The sequence below is a fragment of the Symsagittifera roscoffensis genome, chromosome 5, assembly GCF_963678635.1.
Source record: "Symsagittifera roscoffensis chromosome 5, txSymRosc1.1, whole genome shotgun sequence".
Taxonomy (NCBI): domain Eukaryota; kingdom Metazoa; phylum Xenacoelomorpha; order Acoela; family Convolutidae; genus Symsagittifera; species Symsagittifera roscoffensis.
In genome coordinates, this window is record NC_087066.1 from 404,460 (window position 1) to 420,842 (window position 16,383).

General features: G+C 39.5%; 1 protein-coding gene across 1 annotated transcript in view; it reads right to left on the reverse strand.

Annotated features, from left to right (window-relative positions):
• LOC134846474 (CCR4-NOT transcription complex subunit 1-like) overlaps positions 1 to 16,117 on the reverse strand; it is an 85,892-nt gene extending 69,775 nt beyond the window's left edge. Inside the window, exons 1-8 of the mRNA XM_063863845.1 lie at positions 15,955 to 16,117; positions 10,849 to 10,959; positions 10,595 to 10,687; positions 4,446 to 4,845; positions 1,469 to 1,563; positions 891 to 1,388; positions 643 to 791; positions 405 to 549 (exon numbers count right to left, since the gene is read on the reverse strand). Of these exons, the coding sequence (XP_063719915.1) occupies positions 405 to 549; positions 643 to 791; positions 891 to 1,388; positions 1,469 to 1,563; positions 4,446 to 4,845; positions 10,595 to 10,687; positions 10,849 to 10,959; positions 15,955 to 16,041 (1,578 nt within the window). The 5' untranslated portion in view covers positions 16,042 to 16,117. The remainder of the gene's footprint in view (positions 1 to 404; positions 550 to 642; positions 792 to 890; positions 1,389 to 1,468; positions 1,564 to 4,445; positions 4,846 to 10,594; positions 10,688 to 10,848; positions 10,960 to 15,954) is intronic.
• Positions 16,118 to 16,383: the final 266 nt, after the last annotated feature.

Below are 16,383 nucleotides of genomic sequence, written 5' to 3' on the forward strand. Positions count from 1 at the left end.
GGCGCCTTTAAAAAATTTTTAGGGTCAGTCGGCCAAAAATGGATATCTCAAAATAAAACAAAGGGTTGACCCTTTGGGTCGACAGGGCCAAATCCCTGAGGGGATTCGACCCTCTCAAAATGAACACATTTTGTCGCAACAATATTTGCGACTTAGGTTGGAAAAAAGAGGGGTCATACTATCACACAAACTTTGCTTGTAAAATGTTTAACCCACGAATAGGAAAAAAAAGAATCTGATCTTGTTCTGGATGAGGAACTCGCATTTAGGAATTTGACCGCTTAACGCTACGAAGTGTCGCATATTTCCCATTGCCCTCCAACCAATCCTCATGCATAAATGTGGAAAAAGCGCGACATGTGAACGGGGAAAGGACAGATGAGTCGTGAACGACGTCTGCTTACATGTAGGAGGGTGAAGAAAAGTACGTCTGGACAGTTCTTGACAGGGTAGTTGAAGAGAGAGCGAACAGAGTCGAACAGTTTGGAGTTTGAGGCCGCAAGTGGGGAGCCAGCACGCAACAGACACGCCAGCAGATCCACACACTTCCTAAACACACACGCACTTACTCAGTCAGCCACTCCTGTTAACCAACACCAACCAGTTCCAATTGGGCAGGATTAATCCACGCATTAATATTACCAGGTGGCGATGGGTGGCTTAGCAATCTGGTTCTCATCGAACAGCTTGCTCTCCGCGGTGCTCAACAGTTTGGCTGGAAATAGTCCGAAGCTGAACGAGTCCGTGGCCCTGGGATCGTAGCTCTGGATTAAGGCCTCGATCCACGACAGCTGGAATTGAACATTGACTGCATTATTTACTGCATTTAACAGCACTACATGTTTCCTTTAAACTGGTAGTAGAACAGAACATCTCTCCTTGCGACTCACCTGTCCCCTAATATTTGACCATTGAGACAACAAGAAGTCGATGGGGAAGTTAGTCCAGTTGTCAGCCGCAGAGCCCATGTTCATAGCCTCCATGGCGCCCATCACAATAGCCAGTGACTCTGGCCCTCTCACAAGGAACTGATCGTTATCCAGTTGTTTGACCACCTGAGCCCAGTTCACTGTCTTCACGACGCCTTTCACAGCCGCCACAAACACACGTGGATTCCAGCCTGCAGCCGAACAAGTGGCCTTGGACGCATCCAGTCCCTGTTCCAAACTGGAGTTGGACCAGCCAGAGCTGGCCAGCGACTGCAGTTGGACATCGTTGGCCACATTGATGGCCATGGAGAGGTTGGTCATGCGTGTGATGACCAGAGCCACCTGGTAGTCGGACACTCTGTGCACTCCGAACTCCTGCAACACCTTGATGACGTCATCGCCACTGTGCAGAGAAGTCGGGCCCAAGTTCTCGATCACACTGGCCAAACTCATCTCAGCCTAGACGAGAGACGCAACGATTTACACACGCACGACAATACACACATCAATAGAGCAACCCGCGATTGGGGCCAGCTTACCATAGTTGCTGTGTTGGCAGACAACACAGTGTCCAGAGAAGTGCCCTCTTTGTCGTACAGGGCAGGTGCCAGTACACAACTTTTCTTGGGGAAGTCTGAAGCACACAACACATGTATTGCACTACACACCGATGCTCATCGATAAGAATTATTGGAAAGGAATTTAATATCGATATTCATCAGCCCAAACACAGATCCTTTTTCAGTTCAAAGTCAAACTACCAACATGGTCTGAATTGAGAGCCACTTACGATTTGCATAAAAACGTACCGTTACATTTAGTATTGTTTTCGAAAAATAAAACTAGAAATCACATTCTCGCATGCTTTTAAACAGAGGCGAAGCAGAGCTTCGCACCACATGTGACAGAAAATTTAATGAATCTCACTACATGGAGAAGAACCGACAAATAAACAACAAACTTCCAAATAAATATTCTCAAAAATTATAAAATCATATAAAACCCTGGAGCTGAAAAAATGCACCTTTGAAAATTTTACGGACAGAAGCAAGGCGAAGGATCGCGCTGCATGCTATAAACCCATGCATAGCAGGATAAATTATCCGACAAAAATATCCGAGGTGATAACTGTAGAAAAAATTCGAAAAAAAAAGAAAAACTCCATTCATAAAATAAGTCTAGTAGAAAAATGAATATTAAATAATTATCAAAACAAAAATTATAGAGCGGTAAATAGCTGACAATTCTTGAGGAGTCACAGGTTGAGCCGGAAAAAAGATTTTATTATAACTTACAAACTCAAGTTATCTTCAAAACACTTGGATAAAAATTTTTTGCTCCTCAAGCTTCTCAAGGAAAAAGTATGACAAGATCAACCACTTGAATGGATACTACCGTGACCTAGCACATGAACTGAGAATACCTTGTTTCGGCTTTAAGTATTTTGACTATGGGAAGCATACAAGCTGGGACGGGTTACACCCCGAACCTTGTCACATTCGAGTGCTTGCAGCTGACTTCAGAATGGCCTTCAAAAATCTGTCAAAGAAACGTCATCGATGAAGGTAGGATATATGGGACAACTTTTAAAATTTCAAAAAGTTTTGAGCCAATCATGATATTGATTGAGGAAAACTGAAATTTTTGATTTTATGACTGTTTGCCCTCTTTGACGTACAGGGCAGGTGCCAGTACACAACTTTTCTTGGGGAACTCTGAAGCACACAACACATGTATTGCACTACACACCAATGCTCATCAATAAGGATTATTGGAAAAAAAATTAATATCGATATTCATCAGCCCCAGCATAGATCCTTTCTCAGTTCAAAGCCAAACTACCAACATGGTCTGAATTGAGAGCCACTTACGATTTGCACACAAAACGTACCGTTACATTTAGTATTGTTTTCGAAAAAAAAAATTACATTCTCGCATGCTTATAAACAGAGGCGAAGCAGAGCTTCGCACCACATGTGACAGAAAATTTAATGACTCTCACTACATGGAGAAGAACCGACAAATAAACAACAAACTTCCAAATAAATATTCTCAAAAATTATAAAATCATCTAAAATCCTGGAGCTGAAAAAAAAACACCTTTGAAAATTTTACGGACAGAGGCAAGGCGAAGGATCGCGCTGCATGCTAAAAACCCATGCATAGCAGGACAAATTATCCGACAAAAATATCCGAGGTGATAACTGTAGAAGAAATTCGAAAGAAAAAAGAAAAACTCCATTCATAAAAATAAGTCTAGTAAAAAATGAATATTAAATAAGTATCAAAACAAAAATTATAGAGCGGTAAAAAGCCGACAATTCTTGAGGAGACACAGGTTGAGCCGGAAAAAAAGGTTTTATTATAACAACTTACAAACTCAAGTTATCTTCAAAACACTTAGATAAAAAATTTTTGCTCCTCAAGCTTCTCACAAGGAAAAAGTATGACAAAATCAACCACTTGAATGGATACTACCGTGACCTAGCACATGAACTGAGAATACCTTGTTTCGGCTATAAGTATTTTCACTATGGGAAGCATACAAGCTGGGACGGGTTACACCCCGAACCTTGTCACATTCGAGAACTTGCAGCTGACTTCAGAATGGCCTTCAAAAATCTGTCAACGAAAGGTTATCGATGACGGTAGGATATATGGGACAACTTTTAAAATTTCAAAGAGTTTTGAGCCAATCATGATATTGATTGAGGAAAACTGAAATTTTTGATTTTATGACTGTTTGCCCTCTTTGACGTACAGGACAGGTGCCAGTACACAACTTTTCTTGGGGAAGTCTTCCGCATCAGTAATATTCTCGAAAAAAAACAGGTACCTCGGCTTTAGCTGCGCCACTAGTTAAAATAATCGGGACTTGGATTTTTTGAGACATCTCGGAAAACTTTCACTTATCGCAAAAAATTGGTTTTTCACGAGAACTTCCAAGGAAAATCTGCGTGCCTGCAAACTCAACTAGTTACTTGTTTTGAATTACTTTACTTTCTACCGCCTTTTAACCTTATTTCACATTCTAATGGGAAAATTTTGACCCAGATTTTTGAATTTTCCATTTTCTTGGAAACTACTCTGCCAAATTGGAGCTCAAAACTTTGATTGAAAAAAGAGGTTGTTTCTAGGCATAAGTTTCTAAGTATAAGCGGCGACTTTTTATTGACAAAATTTATGACTTTTCTCGAAGACTACACTCCAAAATCTGAGATTGGGGTTCAACCAAACGACCAGGTTCTCTTAATCTTACATAGGTAGCTACGCCCTAATTCTTTGTAGTAAAAATTATGGCCTTCGAAAAAAGCATTTTATGACAATTTGGTTGTGTTTCTAAAACATGTTCACTTTTCTACAAATAAAATTTAAATCTAGGATTAAGGGTTCAACCAAAATAACAGGTTAATGGATCCTGCTCACATAAACTGAAATGCCGTGTCATGATCTCTGAAATTGAGCAGCTCCATTAAGTATTTGATAAGGAAATATGTTTTTGGAGGTGGTGCTAACCGTTTTCGAGTGAGTCGAAGAGAGACTTGTGCAATTCTGCTGGCAGTTCGATGCTTCCCTCTGCCACCAGACGCAACAGCTGGTAGAGAATGCGCACTGGAGTGTCGGCGAAACCCCCCGAGTGCTCGTGCAGCTGCTGCCCTGATTGGTAGCTGCTGCTGTCACTGTATGCACGTGCAAAGTCGCCCACCTTCAACTTGAGGATCTCGAAGGCACAGCTGCGCAACTGCACCTGGGTCACTGCTGGTGCTGATTGAGGAGGGGCAGTATGGGGAGGAGAGAGGGAAGAGAAAGATGTGTGGTCTAGAAGGGCAAGGCTGACAGTTATCTCCTGCAGTTGGGTGAGATGCAGGGTCTTGAAGATCAGCAGGAGCGTCTGGGTTGAACACGCCGCCTTGTTCTGACAAAAAACCACCAAATTTAGCCAACGAAAAACTGGAAAAGTGTTATGCAGCCCAAAACGACCCCGTATTTTCCAAACACTCCATTTTCAAAGAACATATTTTAATGCTAGGCTTCTTTAATTTCTATTTTATGCAACTATCGTTTCTATGCATCTAAATCAAAAGCGTTTTTTGTGCAACTGAAATCAAGTTGAAGGCGGCATTGGAAAGTTGCGACCGCTTGCTCCGCTACTGAAAAAATTGGTGAGTGTCGAGAAAAACCCTATTTGAAATTCTTGAATTTTGGTCTAACTTTGAACGAAGGTAAACGAGCAGATTTATTTGTTTTTTAACCAAAAAAAATACCATTAAGAATTATCGGGATGTGTCGAATGATATTTAAAATAATTTTTGAAACTTTTGAATCGAGTTTTAGTTTTTTTTTTTCAAGTAACTTTTCAACATAAACCGTTTCCCGGTTTGCCTACTTAACTATGACTGTCGAATAATTACTCTTGAGGGTGTTGCAACCGGGTACTAGACTTTATTTCCCGTAACCAATTTTGTTCACATAATTGTCAATTTAGTAGGAGGCAGTTTTCACCTATGGTTGGTATGCTCAGGTTCTTACAATTGACTTACCATGAACCAAAAAATATAAAATAATTATTTCAGTCCACAATCTGAACGTAATAGAGCAATGATATTTATCAATTAGAAAGCGCGCGCCGAGATTTTTGCGAAAAAAAACTCGACATCTCCAGACAAAATTTAAAATTTTTGTTACCATTCTCTTACCATTACACAAACTGTGAAACCTTACCAATTCTATTTCCTATCTTAATACTCAATGTTAATACATAGCATGGCACACCCTCAAACTATAACGTATTTTAAGAAATGGGGCCTGACATGCCCCCCCCCCCCCCTCAGCTCCAACATCTACTACGCAGCACAGTATGTTCCGACCAGTCTTAAATAAAGGGAAAAATTGTTTTTTTTTGCATGCTGTTAAAAAAATAAAAAATCTGAATTAAAAAATAACATTTAGGCATGTTTGATAGTCATAGTAAAATAGGTCAATTGAAAAACAGTTTTTGAAAAAAATGACTGGAAAAATTGAAAGAAAAATTGTTTCAATTGTTTTGGAAAATTTTTTTTTGAGTTTTCATGTTTTTGGTTCCCAAAATTGCGATAAAACTCCAGAAACTACCTTTACTAGAAAAAAAACTAAGTTTTCACGGCTAAAATTAAAATTACGTAAGCATATACTGTCGCCGCATTAGCTCGAAATTCGACCAAAAATCAAAAAATTCAAACCGGTTATTCTCGACCCTGTGAAAAAAAAATCAAATTTTTCTAATGTCATTCGATCACGACTGAAATGGCTTTATAATGACATATCACTCAACCCAGTCCAATCATTTTTTGTTGTTACAGTTTCATCTTGAACTTATTTTATATAATTGTAATGTTTGTGTATTTCAGAGAGGTGGGGTTGTAATTAACGTATTTACTAATACCAATTGTATCACATGGTAGCACAATTATGGCCTCTGGATGAAAATTACAAAACCCCACCGACATGGGAAACTGACAAGCCGTACGAGGTTTGACGACTGGAAGTAGAATTCTGGTTAGCAGTGACGAAGCTGCAGAAAGGGAAACTTGGTCCGGCAGTGTTGCTGTCTCTTGCTTGGTCCTAAGCGCGACGTTGCGCTTTCTATACCAATTGCGGATTTGAAATCAGACAAAGTAATCATGATTATTGAATAAATTGTGTGATGCCCTCGGCAAGGAGACTGCTGATCAAACATATGAAATGTATGAAATGTTTGAGGCCTTCAAGAGAGGTTCCAGAACTATTGACGAGTATATTGCGCAGTTTGAGTTGCTGATAAGCAAGTTGCAGAAGCACGGAATTGAGGTACCTGACGCTTTGCTTGCCTGCAAGTTGTTGTACGCGGCTGAAATTGACAAACGAGATACAAGGCTGGTGCTTTCGGCAACCGAAGCTTGAGTTTGCTGCTATGAAGAAGTCTTAAAAGGATTTTCTCGAACAGCGATTTGAATGAGAAATCCGAGTCTTTAGATGTCAAACGGGAGCCCGTTTTTGCCGCCTCTTATCGAAACAACGACTCTCAGAATAGTAGTCAATCACAAATGAGAGCTACAAATCCAAAGGGAAAAGAAGGCAAAGTTCTGACAAGTCATAACTGTGGTTCCTTTCTTCACTTCGTGAGAAACTGTCCAGATGCGAAACAAAAAGAGGACGCTCTTGTTACAGAAACTACCAAAGAAGATGAAGAAGAGGTAGTTTTATCACGTTTTCGGCCAGTCACACGGATACTGTATCTCACTCGCCAGGTTCTGCAATTTTACACACAGGTTGCACGGCGACACTATGTTGAATTCAATGGTTGGAGCGTTTTCAGTCCAGATTTTTGACTGGCCAAGACGTCAAGTTCGAGAAAACCTCTTCTGTTTTCATTTTTGATGGCCTGAGAAGATAAAACCTATGTATGCGGCTGTTCTTCCCGTTACATGTAATACTTGTGATACCCGCTGTTCTTGCGTGTACTTGTGATACCAGTACCTGGTTCTGATCAAAATGTACAGTGGAAGCTTCACAAATGTGCCTACGGTGTTGCCAGGCACTGGTTTGAACGCGTCCAAGGAATTAATATCCACCGGTTTCAAGCAGTCACGTTTTGATTTGTGTTTCTGTATTTTCAAGACAATAAATTACGTGGCTGTGTTTCTACCCATTTGGATGACTTCTGGTGGGCTGGCTCGGTTGAGTTCGGGAAGCACATATCAGAGCGTCTGCAATCTATTTTCGACATCAAGTCAACGACTTTCCTTCCATTTCGATATCTCGGACTCGATATTGCCAGACTCGACCGGTACTTAACGATCGATCAAGTGCATTACGCTAAGGATGTGTCAGAGATCGAAGAAAGCAGTATTGGTCCCGGCAATGACATTAGAAGCCAAATGCGTTTAGCTTTGGGGAAACTGCAGTGGGTTGCGAATCAAACGGGTCCAGATTTGTCGTTTTCGACTAGCTCTGTTAGCGAAAACTTGCACCGCCGATTTGAATGATTAATGGACTCTCAACAAAGTTATACGAAGAGCACAAGCTACTACGTCTCACTGACAACTACGGTACATGAAACTGCAAAACCGCGAGAAGTGGAAACTTATTGGGTTCTCGATGCTGCTCTGGGCAATTTGCACGATGGAGGCACACATGGGGGGTTTTCTTGTGTTTTTAGAGCAAGAAGGTACCTGATACTTGGTTTATTCAACAAGAACGGCTCAGGATAAGTGATTACGTGTCGATAAAACGTTTTTACGCTCCGTGATTGATGAGCGAGAAGTCAAGTATTTGCGCTGGGTACCCTCTAATCATCAACTTGCCGATTGCCTGACTAAATGCAACCAAAAGAGTTGAGAAATGCTGCTAAAAATCATGAAAAACTGTCGTTTTCCCTTCGATTTAACGTAATATCACTCAAGGATTACGTTTTTTCTGTTTTTCCCGGAAACCGGAAAGAAATTGCGTTAGTTTTACCTTTTTAAACCATTTATTTATCAGGGAGAAATGGTGGGTTAATTTCCAGGAAGTTTGCGTTTCAATTTTACAAGATGTATTTGACGCAGTTATTCAACTTGTTATTTTTACTAGTTAGACGCGTAAATTTTACCTTTAAAACCATTTTTTTACCTGGTAGAAATGGTGTGTTAATTTTTAGGAAGTTTGCGAGTCAATTGTACAAGAAGATCTATTTGCAGCTGTTATAATGTATTCATTTAACGCGTTCAACGCGCAGCATTTGGTATGAAATTAGATGGATTTTTTCGCACGGTTGTGATTAATTTGATTTTCATTGAATTACACACCAGCGACAGAGCAGGTTAAATAGATTCGCTACACGCGAGCATCCCTTTCCGCAGGTTTGAAACGACCGCTTCAACCATTTAAACTGATGGAGATATTGTTACAGTTTTATCTTGTACTTGTTTTCATATAATTGTCATGTTTGTTCTTCAGAGAGTTGGTGTTGTGATTACCGTAGTTTTTAATACCAATTTCATCACATTTGTGCTGCCTGATTTTCCGTGAAAAAAAAAACAAAAAGAGATATCTAAAACACACGAATACAAAGATCCCCCATTTTCAATGGTCGGAAAAAATAAATCGTATAGTTGAATAGAGACAAATTCCGTAGAAACATACAACGGACCATATGCTCAGACTCAGAGCTGCTAGTATAATGATTCGGATTTATTTTGTTGCAGAAGTTGTTAGCCGAAAAACGTCTATATTCCAGTTTGATAAATAAATACAGTAAATCTTCGAGGAAAAAAGTGAAACACTCTTTTTGACAAGTTGTTTAGCTGGAAAAATTCTAATTTCGAATTGACCACGCTTGCTAAGCGTGAAAAATACTAAACCAAAACCATTTCCACGAAACCTTCTGTGATACTTCTGTGGACAGTAAACAGTAATTTTTATTACAAAAGAAAACACAAAAAAAAGTTTTTTTAAAAAAAAAAAAAACCTGTTGTCTTCTTTTCTGCATGTTGTGATAAAAAAAACTTAGATACAAAATAAAATGTAGGCATACTGGATAGTCATAGTAAAAAAGGAAAATTGAAAGACAGTTATTAAAAAAATGACTGGAAAAACGGAAGGAAAAACTTATGAAAAGTTCAAATTTTTTTTGAGTTCTCAAATTTTTGGTTACCAAAATTTCGCAGAAAAAACTTTAGCTAGATTAAAATTAAGTTTTCACGGCTAAAATGAGCTTTAGTAAGCATATACTCACGTCGTATTAGCTCGAATTTCGAACAAAAATCAAACAAAAACTCAAACCTGTTTTTCTCGACATTAAAAAATATTTCAAAATTTTCTAATGTCGTTCGAATCAAGACTAAAATGGCTTTTAAATGTAATATCACTCAGCATATTTCAGTCAATGTTTGTGTTACCTGATTTTGCGTGAAAAAAAAACCAAAAGAAATATCTAAAATACCCGAATACAAAATGCCTCCCCATTTTCAAATGTCGGAACAAAAACAAATTTCGTATAGTTGAACAGAGATATTCTGTGAAAACATACAACGGCCCATATGCTCACACTCAGAGCTACTGGCATATTGTTTCGGAGTAGTTTTCTTGCAGAAGTTATTACCCGAAAGAACGTCTATATTCCAAATTGATGAACGAAAAAAGGTAAATATTCGAAAAACATTCCGTAAAAACATACAACGGACCATTTGCTTAGACTCAGAGCTGCTGGTTAAATGATTCGAATTTAAATTGCTGCAGAAGTTGTTACCCGAAAAAAATCTATATTCCAGTTTGATAAATAAATACAGTAAAAATTCGGGAAAAAACCAATGACTCTTTTAGACCAGTTGTTGACCTTGAAAAGTCTACATTTCGACTTGAGAACGCTTGCTAAGGGTGAAAAAACTTAACAGATCAAAAACTTTATCATGAAACCTTCTGTGATACTTGGACAGTAAGCAATAATTTTTCAAGTTTTTTGTATTACTTCAAATATAAAACAATCGCTATTCAGTTGACACTGAATTTTCATTCGAGTTGCAATCTAAAAGAGAAATGGACAACAACAATTCCCACACAGAGCGAAAGAGAAAGATTGTGATTTATGTCTTGCACTGGTGGTGTGTATCGGATTGTACTGTTTGTGAAGATGGTGATTGGTGTGGTGTGGTGAAGTAGTTCGTTACCTGTGCGAACAAGTGTTCTAGGGCGGGACAGAGTAGGGAGGAGAAGCAGAGTCTGTTGGATAATCTGTCCAGGTGCTCTCTCAGAAACTTCAGCTGAAACACAGACAAAAGTTGCCATATTCTACAATATTCACTTGCGTCAATCAACCAGTCAAGAGACGACATTTTCTGCCAGAATCTGCACTATTTTGTGCTCCTGCAGAGCATTGTGATTGAGAGAGAGAGAGAGAGAGCTTCCTGATTACTCCCCTTACCCGGCTAGTGTCTGCTGCAACTGTCTCTCCACTCTGCGAGTCAATCGGAATGTCACTCAACAATAGCTTCACCAGGTACTGTGCTTCGTGTAGTGTACAGCTCACAGTCAGCTGAAAAGTATGAAACTTCTTATACATTTCTGCCATTCTGTGATCTCAATAATTTATTCGAGTTCAATAATTGATGAATTTTGTTATCAATTTTATAGATTCACAAATCAACAAAAAATACACTACTCTTTGAATTTCATAACTATTATATCATTGGCTCTTATTTCACAAAACTAAGTCAGTTGGAGAAAACTAGGTCTCCGGGTATTTTTTTTGAAAACGCTGGGATTAAAACCCACCTTCGGAACAAACAGTGATTAACGTTTTTCACGCACTTTCCGCTTTATTAATTTAAGAACTTATTTTGCCTTCCTTTCAGCAAACGAACTTGAATATAACTTGAAAAAAGTTGTAATCCAAAAAACGCTAAAAATGCGTAATGCCTAATGTCAAATTATCGACAAGTATTTAAACTAAAATAGATTACGTCATGTTCTGCCAAACAATTTGACTAGTTTGATTTCTTCTCAAATTTAACAACAACTTTAAGATTTGTTTTTCAATCCCAATGTTTTTAAAAGAGAGAAAGAAGGCTGAGATTCAATTGCTTGCTTGACCTTCAAAAGAAAACTTCTGAGCTGAAACTTTCGCTTGATTTTTGCACTGAATTTCGCCTTTTGGATAAAGTATAAATAAAGCAAGGTTTCTTGCTTTATTTATACTTGTTATTTAACGGCCATAGATGCTGAGAACCCAACAAGGTCTAATCAACAGAACATGATGGAGGAAATAGAGGCCCTCAAACGTGAAAATGCTGATCAAAGACGGGATATCAAGTATTTAAAAAAAAAACAAGACGACCTGGGTGTGATTCAAGATGGCAATGGCAATGGCAAGGGTTAGAGCACTAGAAAGGTACTCGAAATCGTGAAACCCCTTTGCTGCACGAGCTAGAGCAAACCTGGTGAATGACGTGGTCAACTTTTTCTGGAATTACAAGAACAAAAACAACATCAACCCAGACGGAACTAAAGCCTGTCACGAATTACCTGGGGACTTCTATGGTTCTTATCCCAGTATTATAGAGAAGTTTGAATACTATTTATGGCCTGAGTGAAAATATTTATGGCCTAGATGGCGAAAAAATTACAGATTCCGGAGTTCTCAATTAAAGGGGTTATCACTCATTTGAACATTGCTGCAGTAAAAAAGAGGAGATGGCGTTGGCCTTCATCTAAGAGCGGATATAATTTTTTCGATAGTCAAAAATCTGTTTAAAGAAGTAAAAACTAATATTAACATGAGCAGAACTTAACGGTATTCGGCATAACTTAATCTGATAATACAACTTTTATAATACAAAAAGGTGGTAGGTTCAATTTAAATAGCTGGATCGCTTTTCGTTATACTTCGCACATTGTTTATTTCAAAGCCCAAATTTTTTGGCGAAAAAAAAACAAACCTTGAAAAGCAATTCATCCAGCAGAGTAATGTATTTACGAAAACTAACTTAGTAGTACTAGTACCGTTGACTGAAACAATAATGACATATTATGCATTATAGTTCTCAAACTTATTACTTCCGTGAGAATTAGCCCACATATTGAACACAATTTCTTCCAAAATGTCTTTATTAGGGACCAGCATTTTTGAGAGACCAAAAAAGTGAACTATTACCCAATGCTTGTGTAAAAGACTACATCAGACAAGCTGATGCTTTAAGATGGCCAAGGAGACCATTGGACGTGAGATCGGTCCAAAGAATTATTAGACTACACATCTCTGAATCTTTCAGAACGCAGCATGACGACATGGCAATTGGGAGTTACAGCTACTGTTATTAAAAAGTTTTGCGTCGGACGACTTTTTGCTGCACACGACCATTTTGAGGCACAATTCTTTGACAGAGATGTCGATTCTTTCTTATCTAAGACGACGGAAATTGTCTCATTTACAGGCGGAATACTTATGTACACTGTTATGTGTCGCCCCCTATGTGCTACAAGCAGGGGCACACAAGGGTAGATGTAAGATTATTACGGCATGGAGTACTGTCAAAAGGATCAAGCCTCAAGACAAGATAAAGAGCTACCGACCCGTGTCCCTCCTCTTCGTTGCCGCGAAGATTCTCGAAACGATGGTGACACGCAGGCTTAAGGCGGGTTCCAGCAAAAGCGCAGCACTCTAGACGTCATTGCTAGTGTTGCGCGGAGGTCCTTCGACCCGCTACAGAAGCGCAAACGGACCTTGATTATCAGAGCAGACTTTTCCGCGGCCTTTGACAAAGTGTGGAGAGAAGGGTTACTTTGCGACCTCGCGCGCTACGGCATCCCGAACAGGCTCCTCAGCTGGATCAGAGCCTGGCTGGCCGAAAGGAAAGCAGCCGTCCTCTGGACCAACTCCTTGAATAGCTTCCGCTCCTTCCAGCATTGTATACTCCTGAATACAGTCCGTTTTCTCCCCTCCTGTTCGTGATCGCCGCGTCTCTCATTACCAAAATCAAGCACACAAATCCGAACCTTATCGTCGACGTCTTCGCCGACGACCTCACGAAACTCTCCCAAGCCGTCACTCCTCGAGAAGCCGCCAACAACGAGCAACCCGTTCTAGACCGCATCGGGTCCTATGCCAAATTTCATTACATGAAGATCAACATGGATGCTGGCAAAACAGAAGCCTTGGTCATCTCCGTGGACCCCAGGGAAACAGGAAAAGCAAGACCTCCCCTGTACATCGAGGGTTCCCAGTTACGCTGGGGATCAAGCTGGATCCTCAGGCCACTTTCACTGAGCAAGCCCGTCTTGCGAAGAACCGCATGACAAACCTCTGCAACATCTTGCGGTCCTTGAGGGGCAAGAGCTGGAACCTTCATTCAGCGGACCTCCGTCACCTGTATAAAACTTACGTGCCCCCGCCTTCAACCACTTTCTCGGCGACTCAGCAAAGCAGAGCCTCGAAGTAATCAACAACTCCGCCGCTCGGGCCATCACAGGCACCTACGGCGGAACCTTTACAAGTCAACAAAGCTTGCGGCAAGTCTTCTAAAATCTTATCTCTTATTAAAAGAAATGTCAGTCTCAAAATAACGACCTGTCACCGCTTGGACTTATATAAATCCATGGTTCTGCCAGTACTAAAATATGGCTCAATTGCCTGGTTTGCATCAAAGTCCGACCTCAAAGCAAAAGAGACCATACAAGAGCGCGCCACTCACTGGATTAAGCACTACTCTGACTGCAACTGTATCCAATGTCTTGAATGCCTAAACATTCTCCCATTATCCTTGAACCTACAAATTTACGATGTTTAGCGCTTATCAAGCTAACCTGCACCAATTCTACTTTTCCATGTTTAAACTTACAGTACTTAGTTGGGCTTACAGTACTCGTCATCAATCGAGAAGCCACCAAACAACATTCGACTTACCTCCCATTGAGAAAGAGTTCCAGCGACAAAACTTGTCAAATCGTGCACCTCGATTGTACTCATTCTCAGCCGCCATATCAACCTCGACAGCACAACCGTGAAAGCCGACCTTCTCGGTTACTTCTGGTACTACTTTAAGGCAGCTACAGCGAATTATACAGCTGCTCCTGGTCTTTCGCATGCACTTGTTGCACTTGTAGACTACGAATTTCATAAGCTTTCCTGCCCAGGGGCTCACGCCCTACAATCTTTTGGTTGTAAATATCTGATACTTATTATAATAATCATAATAATAATCATAATAATAATAATAATAATAATAATAATAATAATAATAATAATAATAATAATAATAGTAACCATAATAAAAATCATAATAATAAAAATCATAATAATCATAATCATAATAAAAATAATTAGAAGAGAAGCCGACCTTCACTCTCTAGAGCTCGGCACCGAGGCAGAAGGCACCAAAATTTTCTGAAAGATAGACAATCTCCACCCCGATCATCACCCCAACCCGCTCATCAAGACTCAAGGAAGACCTCGCCTCAGGTCCAGAGGTGACCAGCAGTATCGCACAGACTGGAGAATCGTCTGTAGCAGGATGTTCGAGCAAAACCTCCAGGGAGCCTGCTTCAGATACCATATGCGAGAAGAGAATGAAGCAAGAACCTTAGAAAACTACTCGCACAACACGCCCGCCGACTGAACCCACCGAAAAGCGACCAACGGGAATACCCTAAATTTTGACAGAAACCGATCAAGACAAGAAGAAAGAATCTGTAGCCCATAGACACGGAGAGCCGAAAACGACACCGGCCGCTACTGCAACCATGCCCCTGAAAACACCAAGTTGCGATACCAAACCAAAATCAATCTATCAAAATGAATCAGTCTAATTTCGAAACAGTCAATAGAATGTGAAAATCGCCTTCAAAAACTCCAAGCAGAAACAAAGCCAAAAATAACTTGAAGCCGAAAAAAATCAACAATTAAGACCTAAAAAATTAACAATGCCCCCTCGCCCTTAAAACACACATATATATGATCGTCAAGTCAAACAATACGAGGATATCAAGCCGATATGATAAAGGCCGAACCCTATCAAGCCCATTCAAAAGCTCGTATGGAAGATTGGTCCCTCCAGGTCACTTGAAATATAATTGAAGTACTTCAAGAAGCAAAAGGAAAAAAATCCATTAAACTTGCGAAACTTAGTTACTACCTTAAAAAAAATTTGCTGTCTGTCTTTATAAGTGAACATTGGCAGTTTTTCGGGACTATAACTCTAAGCGAAGTTTATAATGGAATCATTTCTTCTAAGCAAGTGACTAAAACTCTCATTATTTCTATCAACATTATACTTTACTCTTCCATATCAAGAAAACTCCGAGGATTTTGACTGGATAATGTGATGAAGGGACTCCTGACTGTAACCTCGGTTACTATGATATTTTCGACTTTCTGATTGTTTTGAAAAAAGAAAAAGAATAAAAAGTGACGAAAAGAGTGAACAAGGACATCTTTTGTTGATCGATTTCAAATAAACAAATCAAGAAAGGGGTCAATTGAATATACAAATCAAGAAATATTTTTCAGAAGAAAAAAATTATAAATTATTCTTACCGATGATAAGTCACTTTGCGATCTGGGCTTGTCTAAAGATCTGACAAGTTTATTGATCAACTTCAATGCGGAGACATTAGCTTTCATTATAAGACATAATCCAAAAACTGACTTTAACTGAAACTGAAATGACCACTAAGTTCTTGATAGCATATCATTAACTCAACTAAAACAATATTAGGAAACAATTCTTTATTCATTTAGACCTGTTGCGATACAAAAAACAGCTTGAAAAAAAGGCCGACAGAAAAAGAAAAAAAAACAGCAAACAAAACTTCAATCTGAAATTTTCGCACAAGAAGAATTATTGGTGTGAATCGTTCATTTAACGAATTGGAAAGGGTTAATTTGAGACGACGAATAAAAGTAACATTCGACCGGAAGTACATATCGACAGAAAATAAAGCTAGGTTGTGTGCCATTCTGCCA